The sequence below is a fragment of the Macrobrachium nipponense genome, chromosome 42 (assembly GCF_015104395.2).
Source record: "Macrobrachium nipponense isolate FS-2020 chromosome 42, ASM1510439v2, whole genome shotgun sequence".
Classification (NCBI taxonomy): Eukaryota; Metazoa; Arthropoda; class Malacostraca; order Decapoda; family Palaemonidae; genus Macrobrachium; species Macrobrachium nipponense.
Genome location: NC_061103.1, coordinates 26,475,745 through 26,498,647, shown reverse-complemented (window position 1 = coordinate 26,498,647; position 22,903 = coordinate 26,475,745). Strand labels below are relative to the sequence as shown.

The 22,903-nt window shown below is 37.9% G+C and overlaps 1 protein-coding gene across 1 annotated transcript in view; it reads right to left on the bottom strand.

Annotated features, from left to right (window-relative positions):
• The window catches only part of LOC135213027 (UDP-glucuronosyltransferase 2A3-like), a 107,887-nt gene that overhangs the window by 74,222 nt on the left and 10,762 nt on the right, over positions 1-22,903 (bottom strand). Inside the window, exon 2 of the mRNA XM_064246839.1 lies at positions 3,972-4,139. Within this exon, the coding sequence (XP_064102909.1) occupies positions 3,972-4,124 (153 nt within the window). The 5' untranslated portion in view covers positions 4,125-4,139. The remainder of the gene's footprint in view (positions 1-3,971; positions 4,140-22,903) is intronic.

Genomic DNA, 22,903 nt, shown 5'->3' with positions numbered 1-22,903 from the left:
TTTTCTTATATATATTGATATGATAACAAAAGTGGTTAACAAATCTTAGTCTAAGGGTGTAACGGAATTCCAACGTTTCCAACCGTATCATCGGTTCATTTTCAAGGAAAGGTGAGCTTGAACTGATTGAAATGGGGTCGTTCGGCGGTATTTATTGTGTCCCCAGGTGCTCTGTCTGATGGGCGCTGCATTTTCAATTGGCTGAACAGAGGATTAAGTCCCTGAGTCAAGCCGTCTTGCAGAGGTGGAAGCTCGCACTGCTCTTCTCGTGCGGACGCTGGAGACTGGGAGCGTAGTATTGGGAAGGTCATTGCCGATAGACGGGGGCACCTGGATTGGCCGTTCGATCGGCTCTATGGTGCTGGCGGGCGGCGCCCTTCGTGCCACCGTCGGGAGGAGTGAAGTCTCTTGGGTGGTGTTGATGGCTGGGTCTCTCCTTCCCGATGTGTAGGGCCTCCAAAGAGGCGGAGGCGACGGTGGTCTGCTGCCTTATCGATAATTCTGATATTAGGAATAATGTCATTCCTAATTATCCTGGTATTGTGGACGTTTTTGGCATGATTATGGATGGCGCCTTCCTGAGCGTGGCAGGATATCCTCTTCGAAAATCGCATAGTCGTCATACCAATGTAAGCGCCGGGGCATTCCCAGCCCCCGTGTTGCAGGACCCTCTCAAGAAAACTAACGTTGTCTACCAGTACAAATGCCCTGTCCGGGAATGCCCCGGCGCTTACATTGGTATGACGACTATGCGATTTTCGAAGAGGATATCCTGCCACGCTCAGGAAGGCGCCATCCATAATCATGCCAAAAACGTCCACAATACCAGGATAATTAGGAATGACATTATTCCTAATATCAGAAGTTATCGATAAGGCAGCAGACCACCGTCGCCTCCGCCTCTTGGAGGCCCTACACATCGGGGAAGGAGAGACCCAGCCTCAAACACCACCCAAGAGACTTCACTCCTCCCGACGGTGGCACGAAGGGCGCCGCCCGCCAGCCCATAGAGCCGATCGAACGGGCCAATCAGGTGCCCCCGTCTATCGGCAATGACCTTCCCAATACTACGCTCCCAGTCCTCCAGCGTCCGCACGAGAAGAGCAGTGCGAGCTTCCACCTCTGCAAGACGGCTTGACTCAGGGACTTAATCCTCTGTTCAGCCAATGAAAATGCAGCGCCCATCAGACAGAGCACCTGGACACAATAAATACCGCCGAACGACCCCATTTCAATCAGGTTACTAAGTATTTCGTGCACAGGCGCGTTACGTAACTCTCGTCATTTTAAACCTACAATTTTGACAAGTATGGCCTCTAATTAAGAGACCCCTGTCGCCCGGTAATCCCAGGGAGGACCCGCCCCTGGAGGAGGCGAGCAGGGCTTCGCCACCGTAAGGAAGAAGAAGAAGAAGAAACAGAAGAAGATTGTACCATCGATTTCGACCAATAACAACCTGCTCCCTACGACATCGGCACCGAATACGGCGAGTTTGCGGGAATTTTCGCGGCACTTCCCAAGTTCAAAGCTGTTGTTATCGAGGGCCAGACTTCATATCTGCAGTCAGGGCCTTCGAGAAAAAATATCCAGAAGCCACCAACCTCATAGCCAGACCGAATTTAAGGGGAGAATTCATAATTACTCCCAAGGACCAAAAAGCTGCCGAACTACTGAGGAAAGACAACCTGTGCCACCTTCTTGATCCTGCTTCAAAAATAAGCAAGGGGATGATATGCAAAGTCCCCAAATACATAACTATCGAAAGAGTCCTCGAGGTTCCCAACATCATGGAAGCCAAGAGATGTACTGCAAAGATGGACAGGAAACTCTGAAGATAGCAGCGACCTTCAAGGGCCAAATTCCAGCCAGGGTCAGCCTTGGGATTCTTGGCACTTACGAGACCGAAGCCTTCGTACCAGAGCCTCTGAGATGCTTCAAGTGTCAGAGGTATGGACACCACAAGAGCGAATGCAAATCAGAACACATCTGTGGAGTGTGCAGTGCGAAACACGAGACAGAAGTGTTGAAAAACGTACAAGGAAAAGGGCCACACAGTTGCCCGATGCCCTAACTGCAGCCAGCAACATCATGCTTGGTTTAAGGGATGCCCAGTCAGACTGCAGAGGATTTGGAAGGCGAAGGGCATCCCTCCTCCACCTGCAAGACCTCGACAACCATCACCGACCAGGAAACCTCCCACAGCAACCCCCAGGTGCGATTCCTAGAACGAACCTACCATCCTGTACCACAAACCACCCAACCTTCCTCCCAACCTCCTCGATCCGGCACTACATCCCCACCCCCTCATCCTCTCCGTATCGCCAAACTCCCGCCCCTCTCTACCTCCTCCCCCTACTCCCCCAACCCCTCCCCTAAGGTTACCCCCCCAAACCCCTGCATCGCCGAAGACGTCGATTCCTGCTCGTGCCGAAGCAGGAACCCAGACAGACACGCAGTTGAAGAAGAAATGCAGACCGAGACACCGACTGTAGCTCCTGTTTTGTATAAAGAAGCAGGAACACAAACTGAGGAGTTTGTAGCTAAGCAAAACAGTGAAACTCAGACCTGCAAAACAAGAATACAGAACTTCAAGCGTCGGAAACGAATACTTCCTCGTAGGAGAATATCAAATCGAAAGTTCCATGCTGACCTACGAGGAGTTTGAGGCTTTTTAAATAGAGCCATCTTTAACAACGACAGTGCAGTGGTCATCAGCTGTTCTCTGAGCTCGTCCACGCTCTGTTGGACCTAAAGGATCAGTCTTCCAGATGACCTCCTGTTAGAAGATTTCAGATACAGATCTCAAACATAAAGATCGCAGCTACATGAAAAGTGCTGTTTATAGCATTAACTGCTTTTTCTTTTACTAAACAATCCTCCTTTCCCATTCCTTCCCCTTTTTCCGCGGCCGCCTCACGTCTAACGACCGAATATTTTCAACTGTCACTCTAACTACCGCTTAAGCTGTCCGCTTATTTTTGTTATCCTGTTTTCTAAAACTGATAATATTTCGTTTTTCCTTCGTCGTTCCCTATTGCTAAACGATCGACGCTCTCTGCTTTTTTTTCTCGTTGTAAAAGTGAAATATGGTACTTGAACTCCATAGAGTTGCGCTTTTTTTTTTCCGTTTTTCTACGGTACTATAAAATTTTTTCGATTTCATTACTGGCTATCTCTGACTCGCCAGGACTCGCTACTATCGATCTTTATCTTCTACTAATGGGTACCTTAGGGTTTAAAGGGGTTTGTAACCTTGCCTATTCACTTTTCCTTTCACCTTTGAATCCATACCATTCCACCTGCATGCACATTCCATAGAAATCATAAATAAAAAGATCGCCTCATATCCTTAAATCACCAATACACCTAAAAATAATTCAAATGACCTACGGGCTGCTACATTAGCTAAAGCCCGTGCTGGCATAAAGCCAGCTTAATACTCCAACAACAACAACCCATTCAATTTCAGTTCAAGCTCACCTTTCCTTGAAAATGAACCTATGATACGGTTGGAAACGTTGGAATTCCGTTACACCCTTAGACTAAGATTTGTTAACCACTTTTGTTATCATATCAATAAATTATTATTTTTAGAAAACATTTCTTTCACCGAGATATGAACATCGGCCAGCTATTAGCAAATATCAAGCCCTGATGAGAAGAGAATAATAAGAAGAATTGAAAAGACCATATATAAAATCAATTCCACTGATGCTGCCATCATCTTTAACAAAACATGTTTGAGAGAGGGTCTCCTACCTTCATATTATTATTATTATTATTATTATTATTATTATTATTATAAACTACCGTTTGCATTTTAACTGAACATTTTAGCTGAACGTTTACTTTCCCCATCGAAAAGTTTTTGCAAAAAGAAAAAAAAATTGCAAACTATTGAACGAACTTCAAAAACGGAAAGTCCAAATTCCACCACGTAAAGAGCAGGCTCGCCCTCAAGCGCCTCTTACCTGGTGACCTTGCCCGACAAGTGCTGTGGCAAGCGCCCGCAGCGTGAGAACGTGGGAAGCTGCGTACATGGGATGCAGAACCAATATCCTCGCCGCATCGCTTACACCGAACAAAAGTGCCATCAAAACCGGGAAAACTGCTTTCCCTTTCATCTTTGCGTCCAGGAACTGTGGGAGCGAGAGGAAGAAAAAAACATTGTTGGTACTGCGAGCGAACCTTTTCTTTTCTGTTCGGGGTGAATTGTTCTGTAGAGGGGAAAAGTTTGCGTAATAAGGTGGCGTTAGTTAGTGTAGAAAATATTAGGTGGTGAATATAAAGCTTTTCTGAAGGACAATGCAAGTAAAAAAAAAATGAGCATATAATAATAAAAAAAAATTCAGGTAGTTGTCAAATAACAAAACAAAAATCAGAGGTCATGCTTCATTAGGAAATATGAATTTCTATTAAAAGATGCCATCCAAAAGTAAAGTATTTTTATTTTCATATATATATATATATATATATATATATATATATATATATATATATATATATACCCAATTACTTATGCTACCCACACATCATCTTTGTGTTTCTCAAAGGATTGAGATCCCTTCTTAATCTAGACCTATCTTTCTAAGACTTAATTTCGTTCATACGTGCTTCATGTTAGTATCAACTTACATATCCATACATACATACGCACATACATTAATTACAGTCATTGGCGGGGTGTCTCGTATATAACCATACTAGCTATCTGTTTGTTTACAGCCATTGGTCTAGTAACAACATCTGCTGATTAAAGCTTCTAGGTGGAGGAGAGAGAGAGAGAGAGAGAATTGGTACATCACAAGTGTGTAGCCAGACACAGGAATAGAACTTGTCGCTTGTGTATGAGAGGGGTGGTTATGGAAAGAAAAGAATAAAAATGAAAAGCAGGAATGAAGATCCATACCCATAATCTGCTATTTTTGTTGCCTTTCCCATCCTGTGAGGAGGAGGAGGAGGAGGAGGAGGAGGAGAGGAGGAGAAGGAACTGAATTCCCGAAAACGCAATCTCGAAAATTGTTCGCAGACAGGTGCCACGGGAAACTGACTAACAAATATATTGCATGAAAAGCAGTTTTGCAAATGATAATGGGTAGGTGGAATGGGTTCCGACGGAATGTATGATGCCTGGTTAACGAGTTTTAAATGCCATCGAAAAAACCCTCCCTGTGATTAGATTTTCACCTGTGTGGGTCCAAATGGCCCACCGAATGGGAATGAAAGGTATAGGCAGGAACGTTACAACTTGCTTTTATGACCGGACGAATTTATTCTCCCAGTTTTGGGATGGTTGTACCCTTCTGGTGAAAATGTCGTAAGTGTTACAGAATTTATTTGAAGGATTAAGTAACCGAGTACTTCATTACTTTGGCTATATGATCAGCTGTATCCAAATGAAATAATGAAGAATATTTAAGTGGGTTTACTTAGTAGCTACTTGAAGACCGTGTCAACTTGAAATGAAGCAATATGCAATTATCTTTGTTTTCAAATTTGTTGTCATTACCCCTGAAAAAAAGAAAATCTAATATTTTGTCTGAGAATAATTGATCATAATTACCTTATTTTTACCAATACGTCCTTTGATTGAAATTGACCTATTCGCAAGATTCCTAAGTGCTATCGTTTTCCCCATAAGTTGCCACGGCCACGTTCGAGCTTGTGTCAAATACACCGTACCTATTTCAGTAAAAAAAAAAAATTTCCTCCATAATTTTTATTAGCTTACTCGTGAAACCAAGGAAGACTCGTAAATTTCCAAAATGCTACTTAACTCATACTTATAGATGCAATTGAAACTATGCAGCTTCATTGATTAAGTTGTGAATCCAAAACTGAGCTTACAGTTTAGTAGAATGACTTACAGATGAATTAACGTAAGGGAACAAATATCAAGTAAATATGATCGTAATGAGTTTATAAATTAAATACGAATATTGTTGTTTATAGTTAATGTATTAAATAAACATGATTACTATAGTTAGTGTAATAAGTAAACATGATTGTAGTTAGTGTGTGAAGTAAATATGAATATAGATAGCGTACTAAATTAAGAGGATTATAGCTAGTGGATTAAGTAAATATGATTATACTTAGTGTATTAAGATCTGATTATAGTTAGCGTTTTGAGTAAATATAATTATAGACAGTGTAGTTTTGATACGTAGATTTAAGAGATATTTTAAAACAAACCTACATAGAACTAGACAGTTGCATGTCTTAAGAGAGAGGAGAGAGAGAGAGAGATAAGAGAGAGAGGAGAGAGAGAGAGAGAGAGAGAGAGAGAGAGAGAGAGAGTCTCCTTCAAGCATATGCAGCACACAGGGATCTAATTCCACGAGATTCTTGGATAGATATGAGAGTGGAGCAGAGGACCAAGAAACTATTCGAAACCGGAGGCTTTGCTTCCGGAATGAATTACGAGCTGGAAAACTCTCTTCCATGAAACTCGGGAATCCGGACGCAGCCTTTTTTTTTTTTTTTTTCTCTCTCGTTTTTTATATATCGAGGAATCCGGATATTCTCCAGTGTCTTCTTTTTGGCCTGGAAGTACCTTTGCTTTGGAATCTGGTGTCGTGGGGGAATTTTCTTCTTCCTTCATTTTACATAATTATATATATATATATATATATATATATATTATATATATATATATGTGTGTGTGTGTGTGTGTGTATATAATAGTATATATATATATATATATATATATATCTATATTATATATATATATATGAGTCTTTGTTAGTTTTTGTATGGTAATTTTTTATCAATACAAAATTATTTTTGAATATTTAAAAACAAATACCGTACGTGTTGATTGTATTCAGTATCTGTATAGCGAATAAGTTTTGCATTATTACTGTTTATTTCTTTCGTCTTCTGTGCTTTTTTATCGATTGATCTTTATGTATATAGCTGTTTTAATAGGGTCAGGTTATTGTGGTTTTTAAATGAAGGTTAAAGGGATTGTGTCTGTTCTTGTGTATTATTTCCTTTTGTGTTCTAATACTAGCATCCACGCATAATGATTCGGAAAAAAATTAACACGTCAATTATAATCGTAGAGGAAACTGCAACTGAGAGAAATAGCCGGCCATTAATGCCATAACTTGAATTAAAGTATAAATATGAAAAACGGTGTAACCAAAGAACCAAAATAATCTGTTAGAGCAGAACTTGAACCAAGTCACGATTATGCAAAAAGCAAGAAGACAGTAGCTGGAAGCTTTGGCGTAATACCAATTGGAGGAAAGTGCGAAAATGCTAACAGTAGTGAAGCCAACAAACAGATGCTCATCGGTTATCGAAACAAAAAATGATGAGGAATACGTTTGCGTTACGGATTCAAAGGCTAATACATACAGGTAAACCATATGGCCATATTCAGTTTAGCACTGACTTAAATACTCAATTTGAGAAACAACAAACTTATTGGTTTACCGCTTTCATTTTAAGCATTGTCGTTTTAGACTCCGGAGGTTATATGAACATTTTATTTATATATATTTCAGTGATTTTGGATATCTACGTAAATGACTGAAAAACGCTATTAAAGACTGGTTAAAATCTACTAAAGCAGGTGATTTTGATAGATTCGAAGAGTAAATTGTAAATGATAGCCTAGATTTTCATCAACAAAGATAATTTGTCAAGTGGATTTTTTTTTATCTCAAACAACGTAGATTACTGAATAACTTCCCTAGTTCCTGCAAAGTTTCGAGAACTTGAAGATGTTGAGCGGGACATGAAAGAGACCGTTCAAAAAGTGTTCGAAAACTCTTAAGATCTTCAACAAGAAATGAAAAAATCAGTTTAATAAAAGATCAGAGAGAGAGAGAGAGAGAGAGAGAGAGAGAACTATCCTGATGTTGATTATGACGCAAACCAAACTCTGTTGAATAAAGAAACCCCGCCCTATTCAGTCAAATCGAAATGGTGAAAATAAATCAGCCGTGTAAAGTTCAGATTGGAGTGAAGAGAGAGAGAGAGAGAGAGAGAGAGAGAGAGAGAGAGAGAGAGAGAGAGTTAAGGCACAAAAAGAGAAAAGGACGCAAAAATAAATATATATTTCATGCTAAAACCTCGACGACCTCGATAGGGTTCTCGCCGGATTTGTGAACCTGGTACACCTGAGCGTTGGCGGTTCCAGGATTGGCCACCGTTCTAAGGAGCATTAGAGCGATTTTTTCTCTGCCTTTCAGGAAATTTTCATTTATACCTCATTATTCATGTAAGGTCAGGTCAGCCTCGGTTTTGTATACATTGTCACCTGAATTCTAAACTCCCTTTAGCAGAAGACATTTTATATCAACGGAATATCGCTGCCCTATGCCCGGTAGGGTTTACCCATTTTTTTTTTTTTTTTTTTCATCAAGGGATTTATTTGGTAAAGGAAAATGTTAAACATCATTGACACGGGAAATAAAAACTGACTGCATAATGCAGAAAGACTCTTGGAAGATTAAATACAAATGTAGATTATATATATATATATATATATATATATATATATATATATATATAATCTACATATTATATATATATATATATATATATATATATATATATATATATATGTGTGTTGTGTGTGTGTATATATGTATGTATGTATATATATATATATATATATATATATAGATATATATATATATATATATATACATATATATATATATATATATATATATATATATATATATATATATATATATTACTTTGTTATTTTGTATTGTTTTGAAGTTGTTAGGCTTAAGTAAAAGGTAAAGAGATATACTTTTTAATCATGCGTAGGTAGACCGTGTATAACAACTACGTAAGCATTGTATATATAATGATTTTTAATAAATATATGCCTTGAATATCATCAGTACAATAAAAATATAAGGATAACCCCACGCGTACGCAGAGTGAATAAAATTAGTTTTTACATGCAGCGTATAAATTAAGCATACACTCGGGGTGTGATTGTGTGGGTGTACTACTTGTCATCGTTATATAAAGTACTCATTTCAAATGCAAACAGAAAAGTCCTCACTATTTATTACGTGTTGGATCTAAATCTATGCCTGTCTTGATAAAATCTTTTTGTATTATTTTACTGTGTAAATGTACAACAGTTCTTTCATCTAACTGGCAATTGAATGAAAGAATAAGCTTCAGCTCTCAAACTTATTCAAATCTGAAATCAAGTATAAGTAAGTTCGAATTAATGTTTACAAATTTTTTTCTTATAATTCACGCAAATATGTAGGACACTAAATAAGGAATAATTCACGCATGTATGTAGGACACTAAATAGGAATAATTCACGCATATATGTAGGACACTAAATAGGGAATAATTCACGCATATATGTAGGACACTAAATAGGGAATAATTCACGCATATATGTAGGACACTAAATAGGGAGTACACAACCTCTGTACATGCACTGTCTCTTGTCAGCTTGAACCCGATATAATATGCCTGTAGGTACAGCAAAAACCGGATGAAGAGAATTAGCGATAAATAATCCAGCTCAGACTGTAGGAATGCAGTCTATAAAAACGTCACCGGAATCGTGTATGTTATATGTTATTGCATTATCGGGTTATAGATTTTATCCTCGAAACAAACTACCCGGCCCAAGTTTGGGCCAATTCAATTAACTCATTTTTTTCATGGGTGTTATTTTTATCATTCCATCTCATACCTGCGTCTCGATTCCCAGGGGTGTGGTAATCGCCCCTTCTCCTATAAATCTTCCCCCAAAGAGGATTGCGGAAATTCGATGACCTCAGTAGGCGTCATTATCCGCATTAGGATTTTCTAATGTTTTCATACTTCATTGCAAACTAAATTGCGAGGTTTTGTGGCTCTGCACACTTTGCAACGGATTCATTTATCGGTGGAGTTCATGCGTGTCGAAATAACTCAACTTTAGAGGAAGTTTGAAAGGAATGAAAAAATTGGGTCAAGTGTTTTTTTGCATCAGTTTTACTTATTTTTGTTTGCAAATATAAGCAGATGCATGCATACAAACACGATGTAATTACACACACACACACACACACACACACACACACACACACACACACACACACATATATATATATATATATATATATATATATATATATATATATATATATATATATCGAGCAACAAATGTCCTTTAATATCTAATTCTCTCTACCTCGGAATTAATATATTTTCTTATATGTTTAACCGAAGGGGAATTTTTTTAGGCGATATTAGATTTGCCGGCTCACGGGCACGAACCATCACGGTAATGTGATATGACTTATATATATATATATATCACAAATAAGCAGCTTATCCGTACAGGGGGGGGGGGGTAGCTCCTCTCTTAAAGGAAATGAAGTTTTCCTACATACAGGCTTCATTTCGTTACAATTATTAAAACTTTTACCTGTTAAGATTTTCCGTCATTCTTTTGCCTCTAATGCCTCTTGATTCTGGACTCTGCATTTTACAGTTGGAGCCACCCCGTTACATTATATTTTCCTTATATATGAATTTCGTGAGAATTTAACAGCTTTCATTATTTGCTTTTTACTGCCAATTATTTTCCAGGCGTTGCACTTCCGGCTGTAATCAGGGGTTTAAAAAAAATGCACATGTTCTTTGCTGACTATTACACGGTTCAGATGCTCTTATTTATGACAATCCTTAATTTGGCCACTCAGATTATCAGAAGTACGTTTTGAATGAATAAGGCTTACATGTCTCAACATTACTTCATTAACCATGATACCCTTTATCAAGTGCTTCTTGAATGCTCGTCATTTTTTAATGTTGTTTGATAATAAACATGTATTAATTTTTCCGGCCTACAGAGATTTCTTCAGATAATCATCTGCCGCCCCCTCAATAGAGAATACATTACATGTCAGTTAAATGCAAGGGATGAAATATTTGGGTAAACAAGCTTTTTGAAAACTGTTCCGAATTTAATAAAAGCAAGTTTCGTAGGGCTTTATTAAATAAATAATATTTTTCTCATGCAACTAGTAAAGGTAGTTTATTGATCTCTGTCACCAAATAGCAATTTCCCCATTGGTGAGTATCACGGGGACGATATTATCTTCATAGGATTACAAAAACTGATGCAAATCTGCCTCATCGTGATGTTTAGTTCAGTACTAGGACTATCAATAATTAATCGTGGGTAAGCGCCCAAATATGATTATTTTCTTTTCACATGTCCTCCATACCCGTTTTTAATAAAATAGATGTTAACTTCAGCAAAGCGTCAATGTATGCCATCAAGCTTTTCACCGAAGGCATAGGAGCCTCCTAATTTCCCAAGTAATGGATTAGATCTTCTATTAACAGATATTTGCGGTATAGTTATGGCCAATGGTCGAATTGATTGGCATCCCCAACTTCATAACGATAAAATTTCGGGTTTCAAAATAATGAAAAGAGGGAGTTGCCGTCGTTGGACAGCAAAATCAAGCGATCCAGAAAATGAATGGGAAGAAATACAAGGGGGTGGAGTTGAGGAAAAAAAGTATATTTAGAGTTTTGAGAGCAAGATCAAAGGAAGTTGGGATGACTTAAAAGTGAGTGCTACTATCGGACGATGCAGACATCTGTTATCACTGCCTACAGTGCATCAAATGAGGTGCACTGACGGGACTACTACTCTATATGGAAGCATCGCTGGTGAAGTAGGGAAAAGCTAGTTCTTGGTAACATGGACCGACTAACGTGCTCCCTTAAAAAAGTCAAGGATTGTAAGGATTTCAACTTATTTATATTGATGCGTCTTTTCTCAGTCCTTTCTGTCAGTTGTAAGCCTTAGTTTGCATTCTCGCTATTATTACTAATTTCACATTATTGTTTAACGTATCAAGATATTCCGGCGACGACGACAATAATTTGTCTTAATAGTTTGTAGAAGTCATTCAATCAGTTTTGTAAACAATTCATGTCTCCCCTAGCGCATCTTTCTCGGTAAAGATATTTGAAATTAATGTTGAGCCCTCATGTCAAAACGTTTGCCTGATTCCGCACTACAAATCAGTCTTTATTTGCTTAATCATCTAGACTTGTATGTAACGACAAAAAAGATCTAAGCAAATGATAACGGTCTTTGTGGTGAGGTAAACTAAGTTTCAGATTTATGGGCTAAGCGTCATAAACACTCGCAGATTTGTGCTTATCTTTCGATGTTTTGAGTTTTATTCAAAGTTCATGGAAACAAATAAATTAAGCTTAGTTTTGTGGTGTGACCTAACAATTAACTGTTTGAAAATGATGAATAAAAAGGCTATCTGTATCGCCAAACTTTGGTGGATTTCATAGTGTGAACTCGCCGGTATATGAGTATGCGCAGTGATAAGTTGTTAGTTAAAAGTACCTGTAAATTCAATCTTTTCCCATACTTAGGATTTTAAATGATCTGTGTCTCCGGGACAGGACTTCCTTGGGGGATAAACAGTCACCACGCTGCAGTTTCTTTTAAAAACTGATAAAAATTCAGATTGTACTCAAAGTAAGTCTTATTCCACGTGTAACTGTTTAAAGACTACAGGTACTATTTTGCAATTTCAGTGAAACTAATTATCAGGGTATAATTTGATGAACTGTTGTGAAACTAAACAAGCGTTACTGGCTGTAATAAAGAATATTTCAGTCTCTTGGCAATTACTAATGACATGACTGAAATTATAATGCGTTTGGTATTTAGACGAGGACGGTAATATTGTACACAAAACTCTTCTAGGGGCGTGAGTTTACAGGTTGAGGAGGAAAAGGAACTCAGACCTCATGGGGCGGGGAAAATGCTGGTGCGTTGGGTCTGACGACTGTGAATAATTACAAGACTCCTTCCCATTCTAACTCATTATCTACCTCCGATACCGTGTCTCAATTAAGGGCTCGAAGAAAATTCAGCCCTGTACGTGAGTCACCTCTGTGGTTAATACTGGAACGACACGTGGCCTTCCTCCTTGGCAGCTGTATCTACTTTAATAACTGAAATGGTTCTGTTAGCTTGTACTTACTTGAGAGAACTGATCCTTAAAAAAAAAAAAAAAAAAAAATCTGTATGCTCAAAATAATGATATAATAAAACGAATGTAATGAAACTTTTTAATTTTTCCATTGCTGTATTTATTAATTAAATAAATAAAAAAATAAAATATTGCATTACAATTGATTTATTTACGCTAATTGATCGTATAGACAGAATCAGATAGATATAACCTTTTTTACTTCGAGTGGCTTTGCTTTTATTTACAGAATTTCCCTCTGAAATTCGTAGAAATGTACTGAAAGTACATCCCCTGAGGCCTTGTTATAGCCTAATTGTTGCCAAATCGTACAATTAAATTCCTTATTATTAGGAGAATAAATTTTAGAAATAATGGTATGGAAAGTAGGAAGTAGAATAGAATGCAAATTTTCCGCCCCTCCCTAGTGAAGCAAATAGCATTATATTATTATTATTGTTGTTATTATTATTATTATTATTATTTATTATTATTATCCTCTGTTCAACAGATGTTATGTATATGCTAAAAAAAATTTATGATTATATTTGTTCATATTCTGGGGAAGACAACGAAATAGCATAATTCAATGGAAGGTGTGCTAGCGGAGACATGAGTGGTTTATAAAACTGAGTGAATATCTTCAACAGACTATTAATTAATTAAGACAAATTATTGTCGTCGTCGCCGGAATAACTAAATACGTTAAACAGCAATGTGAAATTAGTAATATAATGGCTAAAATGCACACTAAGAAATCTTACAAGTGAAGGGAAGGACTGAGAAAAAACTGGGCTTGTATATACTATGAATAAATTGTAATCCTTAAAATTTTGAAAGGAGAACATAAGTCGGTCCATGTTAATTCCTTTAGCCTCTTATATCTATGATAGTTTTGACGCCATAAAGAGAGAGTGGGATAAGATAGTTTTGACACCACATAGAAAGGGTGGGATAAGATAGTTTTTTGACACCTAAAGAGAGGATGGGATAAGATAGTTTTTTGACACCTAAAGAGAGGATGGGATAAGATAGTTTTGACACCATAAAGATAGGGTGAGATGAGATAGTTTTGACACCATAAAGAGAGAGCGGGATAAGATAGTTTTGACACCATGAAGAGAAGGTTGAAAGAAATTGTTTTAACACCGTACAGAGACGGCCGGATTAGATAGTTTTGACACTATAAAGAGAGGGTGAGATAAGATAGTTATGACGCTATAAAGAGAGGGTGAGATAAGATAGTTTTGACACTATAAAGAGAGAGCAGGATAAGATAGTTTTGACACCATAAAGAGAGGGTGAAATAAGATAGTTTTGACACCATAAAGAGAGAGCGGGATAATATAGTTTTGACACCATAAAGAGAGAGAGCGGGATAAGACAGTTTTGACACCATGAAGAGAGGGTTGGATGAAATTGTTTTGACACCGTACAGAGACGGCCGGATTAGATAGTTTTGACCATAAAGAGAGAGCGAGATAAGATGATTTTAACACCACCAAGAGAGGGTTGGAACAATGCTAACTATCTGATTTAATTCCTGTTGCAAAGAAGTTTACGGTTTATTGTGTAATATAGATAAAAGAGTCTTATATTCCTATGTAGTTTTAATGACTCTAATATGCAATTCCATCTCCTAAAGATTTATGCTAAATCAAATTAACAGATGCAATGTTAATCCCCCTTTACTTTTAACTTTAACTTTCCATGGAATAATCTTCAAGTCTGCTGGAACTTCTGCAAATCAGTGACATTATTTTACCAGTAAATTACAAGTGAATCACATAATAATTTAATGTATGTTATGGTTGCATTTTTAGTCTTCATACAAATACCTTGTATTGCGTAAAGTGGGAATGTCGATAAAACTTGAAGATGGACCATTACTAAAAGCGATTAAACTTCATACTATTTGCTGAGAGGTATCTCTTTACAGTGTTGTTAAAACGCCAACATTAATTATAAATGAAGAGGGAAAGCGTAATTTGAAATGAGGAAATTATTCAAGCACGAGTATTTATTAAAATCCTTATGCAAAATAAGAGGCAGCAACAAGTCCATACGAAAATGTCAAGTGATGCTTATGCATATATTCGTCTGATTTTTTAACAGGTAAGCTTTCTCAAGTGGAGGAGGAGGAGGGGAGCCACGGAGGAAAATCATTAATAAGAAAGAAAGGGGGAAAGAGAGTCCATTGCAAAGGGTATCTTTGTTGATTCAGGCGAGTGGATTGTCTTACCTGATCGTTTTAATTGCAAGGTTCATATGCTAGATGCTGATTATTGATTCTCCTTTTTTTCGCAATAATCTCATTAATGTTCAATAATCTCATTAATGTCAGCCGTGGTAGGGGATCTGCTGAGGTACACTCGAGAATTTGTGAGTGCCGAACCGTATACTTCAAGTGACGTTCGTCGCTTGAATCATTTTTAAGGTGTTGACATCAACGAGGTCAGCAACCGAGGGTTTAAGTAGTATGTACATACAGTAAATTGCAGTCAATCTTCATCGCTGGAAAGTTTTCTGATAATTAATTCGAAAAGCAGAACCCTTTTAGGTCGTTTAATATCCTAGATTGGGGTGAGGAGGAGAAAGAATTAACAGTACTGAGATTACATAGCAAATCAATCTGTAGGTGGGTCTGAAACGATTAGAGAGAGAGAGAGAGAGAGAGAGAGAGAGAGAGAAATGTAATTTACCAGTAAGAGAATTATGTACAGTAATTGCCATTAAGAGCGCTCGCATGGTATTGCCTGGTAATACCGTAAGTTAATCAAAACTGTAAAAAGGGAAATGAAATTTAGGATTGTGATAGGTGGTCTGTAATTCAATCAGATTACAGCATTCAACTATCGGTGTCGGGGGTAATTTTGTAAACATTCACGTAATTTGATTACCGGAGAGGAACTGCTTATGTGTTTAGAGATAAATTTGACATCGCTTTCTGTGTGGTGCTCTTCTGAGTTGAATTATTTATCTTTTTTCATTTAGAAACTTATATTTATTGATAATCGTTGGAAAGGTTTGGGTGTGTGTGTTTTCTGAGCGCATATAAATATAAATTTTATAGTATATTTATATAGTTACAGAGACTGGATTCACCGAGTCATTTCGTTCTAATTTACGTGAAGAGGAATTTAGAGGGGCTGGTAATCATGGTTTTTGACAGGTAGGCTGAAACTGACTGAAGAATGACGTGTTTTCATCTTGATTTCATATCAATGTTTTACCTCTGGGAAACCGAGAAGTAAGCGAGGCTGAACGCGAAGGCTTTATACTAATTTTGACTGTGATTCAGTATATGTCTACGTTAAATACTCCAGTTGCTAGAAAGTTTGGAAAACACCAAAAATGATTGAACTTCAAAAAGTGGTTTAAAAAAAATTGCACATAATATCATTGGCGACGACTGGACTTCTGTGCTTGTCATTAGAGGGCACGAAACTGATTATACTTATATGTAGTCTGTCAAGCACTCAAAGATCTCTAGGGTGGGGCGTATAAATAATTCTTGTGTAGAAAAATATACTCACTATTTAGTATAAATATTGGGCTCAGCACAGCCTACTCAGGTGAAAGTTTTCACCTGAGTAATACAATATTTTATTTTTTTATTTATTTAATTAATAAATACAGCAGTGAATAAATTAAAAAAAGTTTCTATTACATTCGTTTTATTGTATCGCTTTAATTGCGGTGCTTTACTTTATTACTTCAGTGTTAAATGCAACCATCCTTAAAATTCATTCTAGGGTCGAAATTATAAGTCCGTGTCGCTATTGTATTTGTTTATGTTATTAAGATTAACGGCTCTTTTGTGCTCCTCAATGCGTTTTTCGAAATTTGTCCGGTCTCGTGCACGTGAGTCATCCGCTGTTGTTACACCAACAATGATTTATATATGCGGCTTCGCCCTTTTCGTTTGCTTTCCTAATTCGATTCCTCTAATGGTTCAAAAACATCTTTGGGTTCAAACTGCATAAATTAGCTTACCAATTTGGCAGTGATATCCGTAAAGCCCTTTGTTACAAGAAAACTGGGACAATAAAGAAAAAGTACTAAAGTCAAACCATTTTATGAGCGGACTCCAAGACCATTTCCAGCTCTGCCAATTCTCCTTAACCCGGCTACCTTCGCTTCACTAAGAGAAGGGAAGAAAAATGACAAACTTGGAGATCTGGCATACTTTGTGCCACTTCTTCACTTGGGTCAGATCACTGAGACCCTTGGTCAAATCGTATAAAATGGGTCGAGATAATCTTCCGTATTCATTGTCTCGCACAGCAAGCTTCCGTAAACACCATGGAGAGCTCCCCGCGGCGTGTCCTTCGTCCTGAAGAACGCGAATTGCTAAACGTGTACAAGTTTTTTAAATGGGAAAAAGAAAATGAAATTTCAAAGTTTGGAATCAATCTAGCAGATGCAACAAAGATATCAAAAGCAACTTTCATCAGATTTGTAAGGAAGCTAAAGAAATGGAAGAAAAATTTAGAGAGCTGGTTTTTAGGGAAAAGAAAAGGAAAAGATAAAAAACCGTAACAAATGTGGACGATTTCGATCGATGCGTTATACGGCGAACTGTATTGGCTTTTTATGCAAGGAGAGAAATTCAGAAGATAGACAAAGTTTTACAAGTGAAGCAAAATATTGGGTTTGGTGGTTACAAGGAATCATTTCGTGAAGTGCTGCATGAAATTGGTTTACAAAACAAAAATAACGAAGGAAACAATTTAGAGGGACAGTACCAAATTAAAGGATTATATACTTTGACCATTCAAATCTGGGATAACGAGGGAATTAAACTACCCTTTCTCTTTATCTTAGTCTGCCCCAGGACCCACGTCTGCCCATCGATTAAAGAGGTCAAACCAGGTGTGGATTAAAATGGTCAGTAGGATCTGGCAACGTCGCAAATGGGCTCGGAGTCCGCTCGTAAATTGGTTTGACTATAAGCCTTTGTATGTCACCAGATGTAATAATTGCAATTTGGTTGGGGGGGGGGGGGGCACGGAGGAAATCTCAAAAACTTTTACGGAGCACAAAAGCGTCATTAATGTTAATGACAAAAAGAGTACAATAGCCCCACATGGTTTTGATTTCGACAATCAAGAAAATTTTCAATAGGCAACAATTATACAGAAGCAATTATGTAAAGCGCCGGAGGAATGTGGAGGAGTCCTAATTAAAACGATACCAATGATGGCTGGAAAAGAATATATATTAATGTTTCAAGTTAAATAAATTACAGAATTGTCAGAGAAGCTAATAATCCAGACTTATTCCGTGGATTGATGGAAAGCCGAATAAGCTACTTGTCCTGGGGAAAACCCAAGGACTGGAATAATGTCTCATATTATGTAGAAGACAGTTATTGTTAAAAGGTGATTCCACAGGTACATTTGAACATGTTACTGCTGTTGACTGTATCGTAGCCATGATTTTGGCAGATATGAATAAAATATATATATATGTGTATATATATATATATATATATATATATATATATATATATATATATGAATAATTATCACATCGAACCGTGATCCCTTTATATATCAATTCAAGCTACAAATGTCCTTTAATATCTAAATTCACTTTACCTCCCAAATGATATATTTTCATATATGTACCGAAGGGGAATTTTTTTTTTAATTGATAATAATTTCGTCCCCCCATGGATCGAACCACCGTCCAAGTGGACGGGGACGAAATCAGGACAGTCAGTGTTGGCTGATTGGATAGCGTCACTGACTGTCCTGATTTCGTCCCCGTCCACTTGGACGGTGGTTCGATCCATGGGGGGACGAAATTATTGTCAATTAAAAAAAATTCCCCTTCGGTACATATATGAAAATATATCATTTGGGAGGTAAAGTGAATTTAGATATTAAAGGACATTTGTAGCTTGAATTGATATTCATATATATATATATATATATATATATATATATATATATATTGAATCTGTATTTTTGTATCTTTTGGGGAATTTTCCTATTATTATAACACACTTATACAGTACATTGCTTATGCGTTTACGTAGTGGTCGAGTGTACTCTTATAGATATTTTGATAGGATTGCAAGGAATAGAAGTGATAAGAAAAAAGTGAAAGCCGAAATGGCAACTACTCCGGCTGGCAACCCCCATGTGGTGACTCTCGTTAGCGCGAGGTCAGCGATTGTCCCTTTTCAAGGTCGGGTCAATGGGTTCCTGCCTCAAAATGTTGAGGCATGGATCTCATCTGTAGACGCTCATTTAAAAGCAAAAAGCATCACAGACCCAGCAGTACAATTACAGGAGGCCAAGAGCTTCATTGACTTTGCAAAAGGTGACGCAAGTGCGTATCTAAGGGGGGTTTCTTTCCAAGAGGCGCTTACATGGGACGAGTTCAAAATTAGATTACGTGCCGTGTATGGGGGTGAAGAGGCTTTAGATGTAGTATTGGCATTGAGAAATATCCTTAACCAAGCCTCCATGACTCAGCTCAATGTTGTCGAGCGGGCGGCGCTAATTGCCGACCGGCTAAATGAATATCAGGATAGTTTAAGTAACTCCGGGTGGGTTGCGGGTGCTAAAATCAAAGTGAAAGATTTTATCCGTTTGATCTACCTTACGTCTATCACTGCAATGTTGCCTGAAGCGTTAGTACGGTGTTTTGATAAAAAATTGCAGCCCGACAGTACGGAATTAGATGTGTATAAACAAATCAAAAAACACATGTCTAAATGTACCGACCTAGATCCTTCGCTCATTCAAGTTTTTGCAAAAAATGATAACAAGCCACAACAAGTAAATGTGGTACATAATAATAATCAAGTTGCAGGGATGGTTTGTTATAACTGTAAACGACCAGGTCACATGATTTCAGACTGTCGGACGCGTTTTTGTTCAATACACAATAGTTCAACTCATTCATATAACCGTTGCTACTCGAGGAATCAACAGCAGAATGCTACAAACACGCAACCAGTTGCCAGTGCAAATAAAAAGAAGGGTCCTCAGTACTATAAGAAGAACAACCAAACGGAAATTCTGCACAACAGCAGAAAACAAACAAATCGTGCTTCAGGTACCTCTGTTCCTGGGCCGTCTAGCCAGAACTCGCAAGGGCAAGCGAATTTTCAGGGTGTGATAAACAAAACAAATACCACGTAGTTCACTCCAAGGGGGGAGAGGGCGATTTTGTTGGGTCATCAATATCAACATCTTTTGTATCAAATAATCAGTTTAATCATTTATCAGATCATTGTGAGACAATTGATTTTCCTATGAAACACACGGCCGAATCAAAAAAATCTGTGCAGGTACCCGTAGATTTGCAACAAATTCATGCAATTATTAGTCAAAACTAGTTGCGACCAACCTTACACGCAGTAAATTTGGACCATAAGTCATTCACTTTGTTCTTTGATTCTGGTAGTCCACGTAATATAATGGATTTAAGGACTCATCATTTACTCTTTTCAAATTTCCCTATAGAAAAGTCCGGAATAAGGCTCTCAGGCATTGGGAATAATGAATTAAATGTTGTGGGCGTAACTCATGTACAGTACAAGGTCGGTAAGCGCACGTTTGCTGATACCTTTGTCGTTGTACAAAACATTAATATGTATCCCGCAGTAATTATCGGATACCCGTCTATGGGCACTCAAAATATTATCTTAGCACCTGCAAAACACGGCGTGTATATCAAAGGGAAATTCTATAGGTCTTCTAATACCCTAAAATCAGTTTTAGATAATAAAGAGACAGACAGAGTTGTCACTTACATTACGGAACCAATCACCTGTCTCATGAACCAAGAAATAATACAGGCAACCCAACAGAACTCTCGCTCACCCGTAATATCAGCTTGCACGCAAACTCTCGAGCCTAACGTAACTTCAAATATATTAGTGCGTGTAAAGAGAACCTTGCCAGGATCTGAAACATTAATCCTTTCCGAAACTCTGAAAACACACGGATTATCCGTCACACAAGCCGTTTATACAGTCGGCTCACAACAACAATGTAACATCGAAGTCTGTAATCATTTGAATACCACTTTAGTAATCCACAAAAATCAACATATCTTGGATGCCGAAGTTTATAAACATCGCATTCTTACCGTAGCTGAGATAAATCACGCTCAATCAGTCGCGGATGAACCCCTTTTGCAATCTATAAAGAATAAAATCAATAAGGACATTCAAGAAGAAGAAATTCAGCAGAAATTTTTTGAATCTGTTAACTAAATATCATGATGTTTTTTCCACTACGGATGGAACCTTAGGAAAAACGGATGTCATCGAGCATCAAATAAGGCTCAAGGACAAACAGAAAGTATCTATGTACCTTCGTACCGACTTCCTATGAAATTTCAGAATGAGATAACAGAGGAAGTAGGTAAAATGTTAAAAGAAGGAGTCATTAGGAAATCAAACAGCCCTTATAATTTTCCGTTAATAGTAGTACCGAAAAAAGATCGAACTTGGCGGATATGCGTAGATTTTCGTCGTTTAAATGAAGAAACAATCCCTGACAGATTCCCAGTACCATGTACCGATGATATCCTATCCTTACTAGGCCAGAATAAATATTTCACAAGCCTAGACTTACTAAAAGGATTTCATCAGATTCCGTTGGAACAAGAGAGTATCCCATACACTGCCTTCAGCACAGCCAGGGGACATTATGAATTTTTGCGTATGCCTTTTGGTTTACGTTGTGCTCCTATAACTTTTACTCGTATGATAAACATCGTGTTTGGAGACTTGTTGGGAGATATCCTACATGCCTACATGGATGACTTAGTAATCTTTTCCAACACATTAGAAGAACATTTACGTAAATTGGAGTTAGTGTTACAAAGATTAAGGCAGCATAATTTAAGGGTAAAGATAAGTAAGTGTGAATTTTTTAAAAACAGAACTAGTCTATCTAGGTTTCACGGTTTCTAGTGAAGGTCTTAAAGTCGTCCACGATAAGGTGTCGGCTATCCGTAACTTTCCGATACCTACTAACGTCAAGGGAATACAGCAATTTTTAGGATGCAGCGGCTACTATCGCCGCTTCATCCGCAAACTACTCAATCATAGCCGCTCCCCTAACCGATCTTATAAAAAAGGGCGTAGATTTCGTATGGTCTGAAATTCATCAACAGGCGTTCGATAAATTGAAAGATGAACTGTGTAGTTCTCCTATCTTGAAATTTCCTGACTTCGGTAAGGAATTTTTCATAGCAACAGACGCCTCAGACCTAGGAGTAGGTGTGGGGTATTGCTTCAACAATATGATAAACAGTTTTTCCCTATAGCTTTTTATTCACGTAAACTGAGACCTTCCGAAAGTAAATATGCAGTAATAGACAAGGAAGGGCTCGCTATTGTTAATTCACTCGTGCATTTTAAATTCATAATATACGGTTACCCCGTCAAGGTTCTCACTGATCATAAGCCCCTAACCGACTTCTTTAAAGGCTTTCTTTAGTCACAGCCCCAAGCGAACTCGGTGGCACATGATCATTCAGGGACTTTGGCGCGAGGATCGGGTATTTACCTGGGAAAGCAAATATCATTGCTGACGCATTATCACGCAACCCCTCTTCATCTTGTACCGAGCCATTAGCTGAATTAATAGATATCTCAACCTCCACGCCCGTTGTTAAAACTATATCTGAACAGGAAGATCTGGGCTGGAGTGCTGAACTATTACAGACGGAACAAAGAAAAGATCCGCAAATAGAAAAAATCATCATGCGTTAAACGGAAATCCGAAGGAAAAGGAATACCTAAAGATATAAGCAGCAGAATTATATCCTACAGGACAATATCCTGTGTAGATCCGTGACGAGGAAAACCCTCAACACACCGCAGTTGAATAACAACCAGGTGGTGGTGCCTATCTCACTCATAC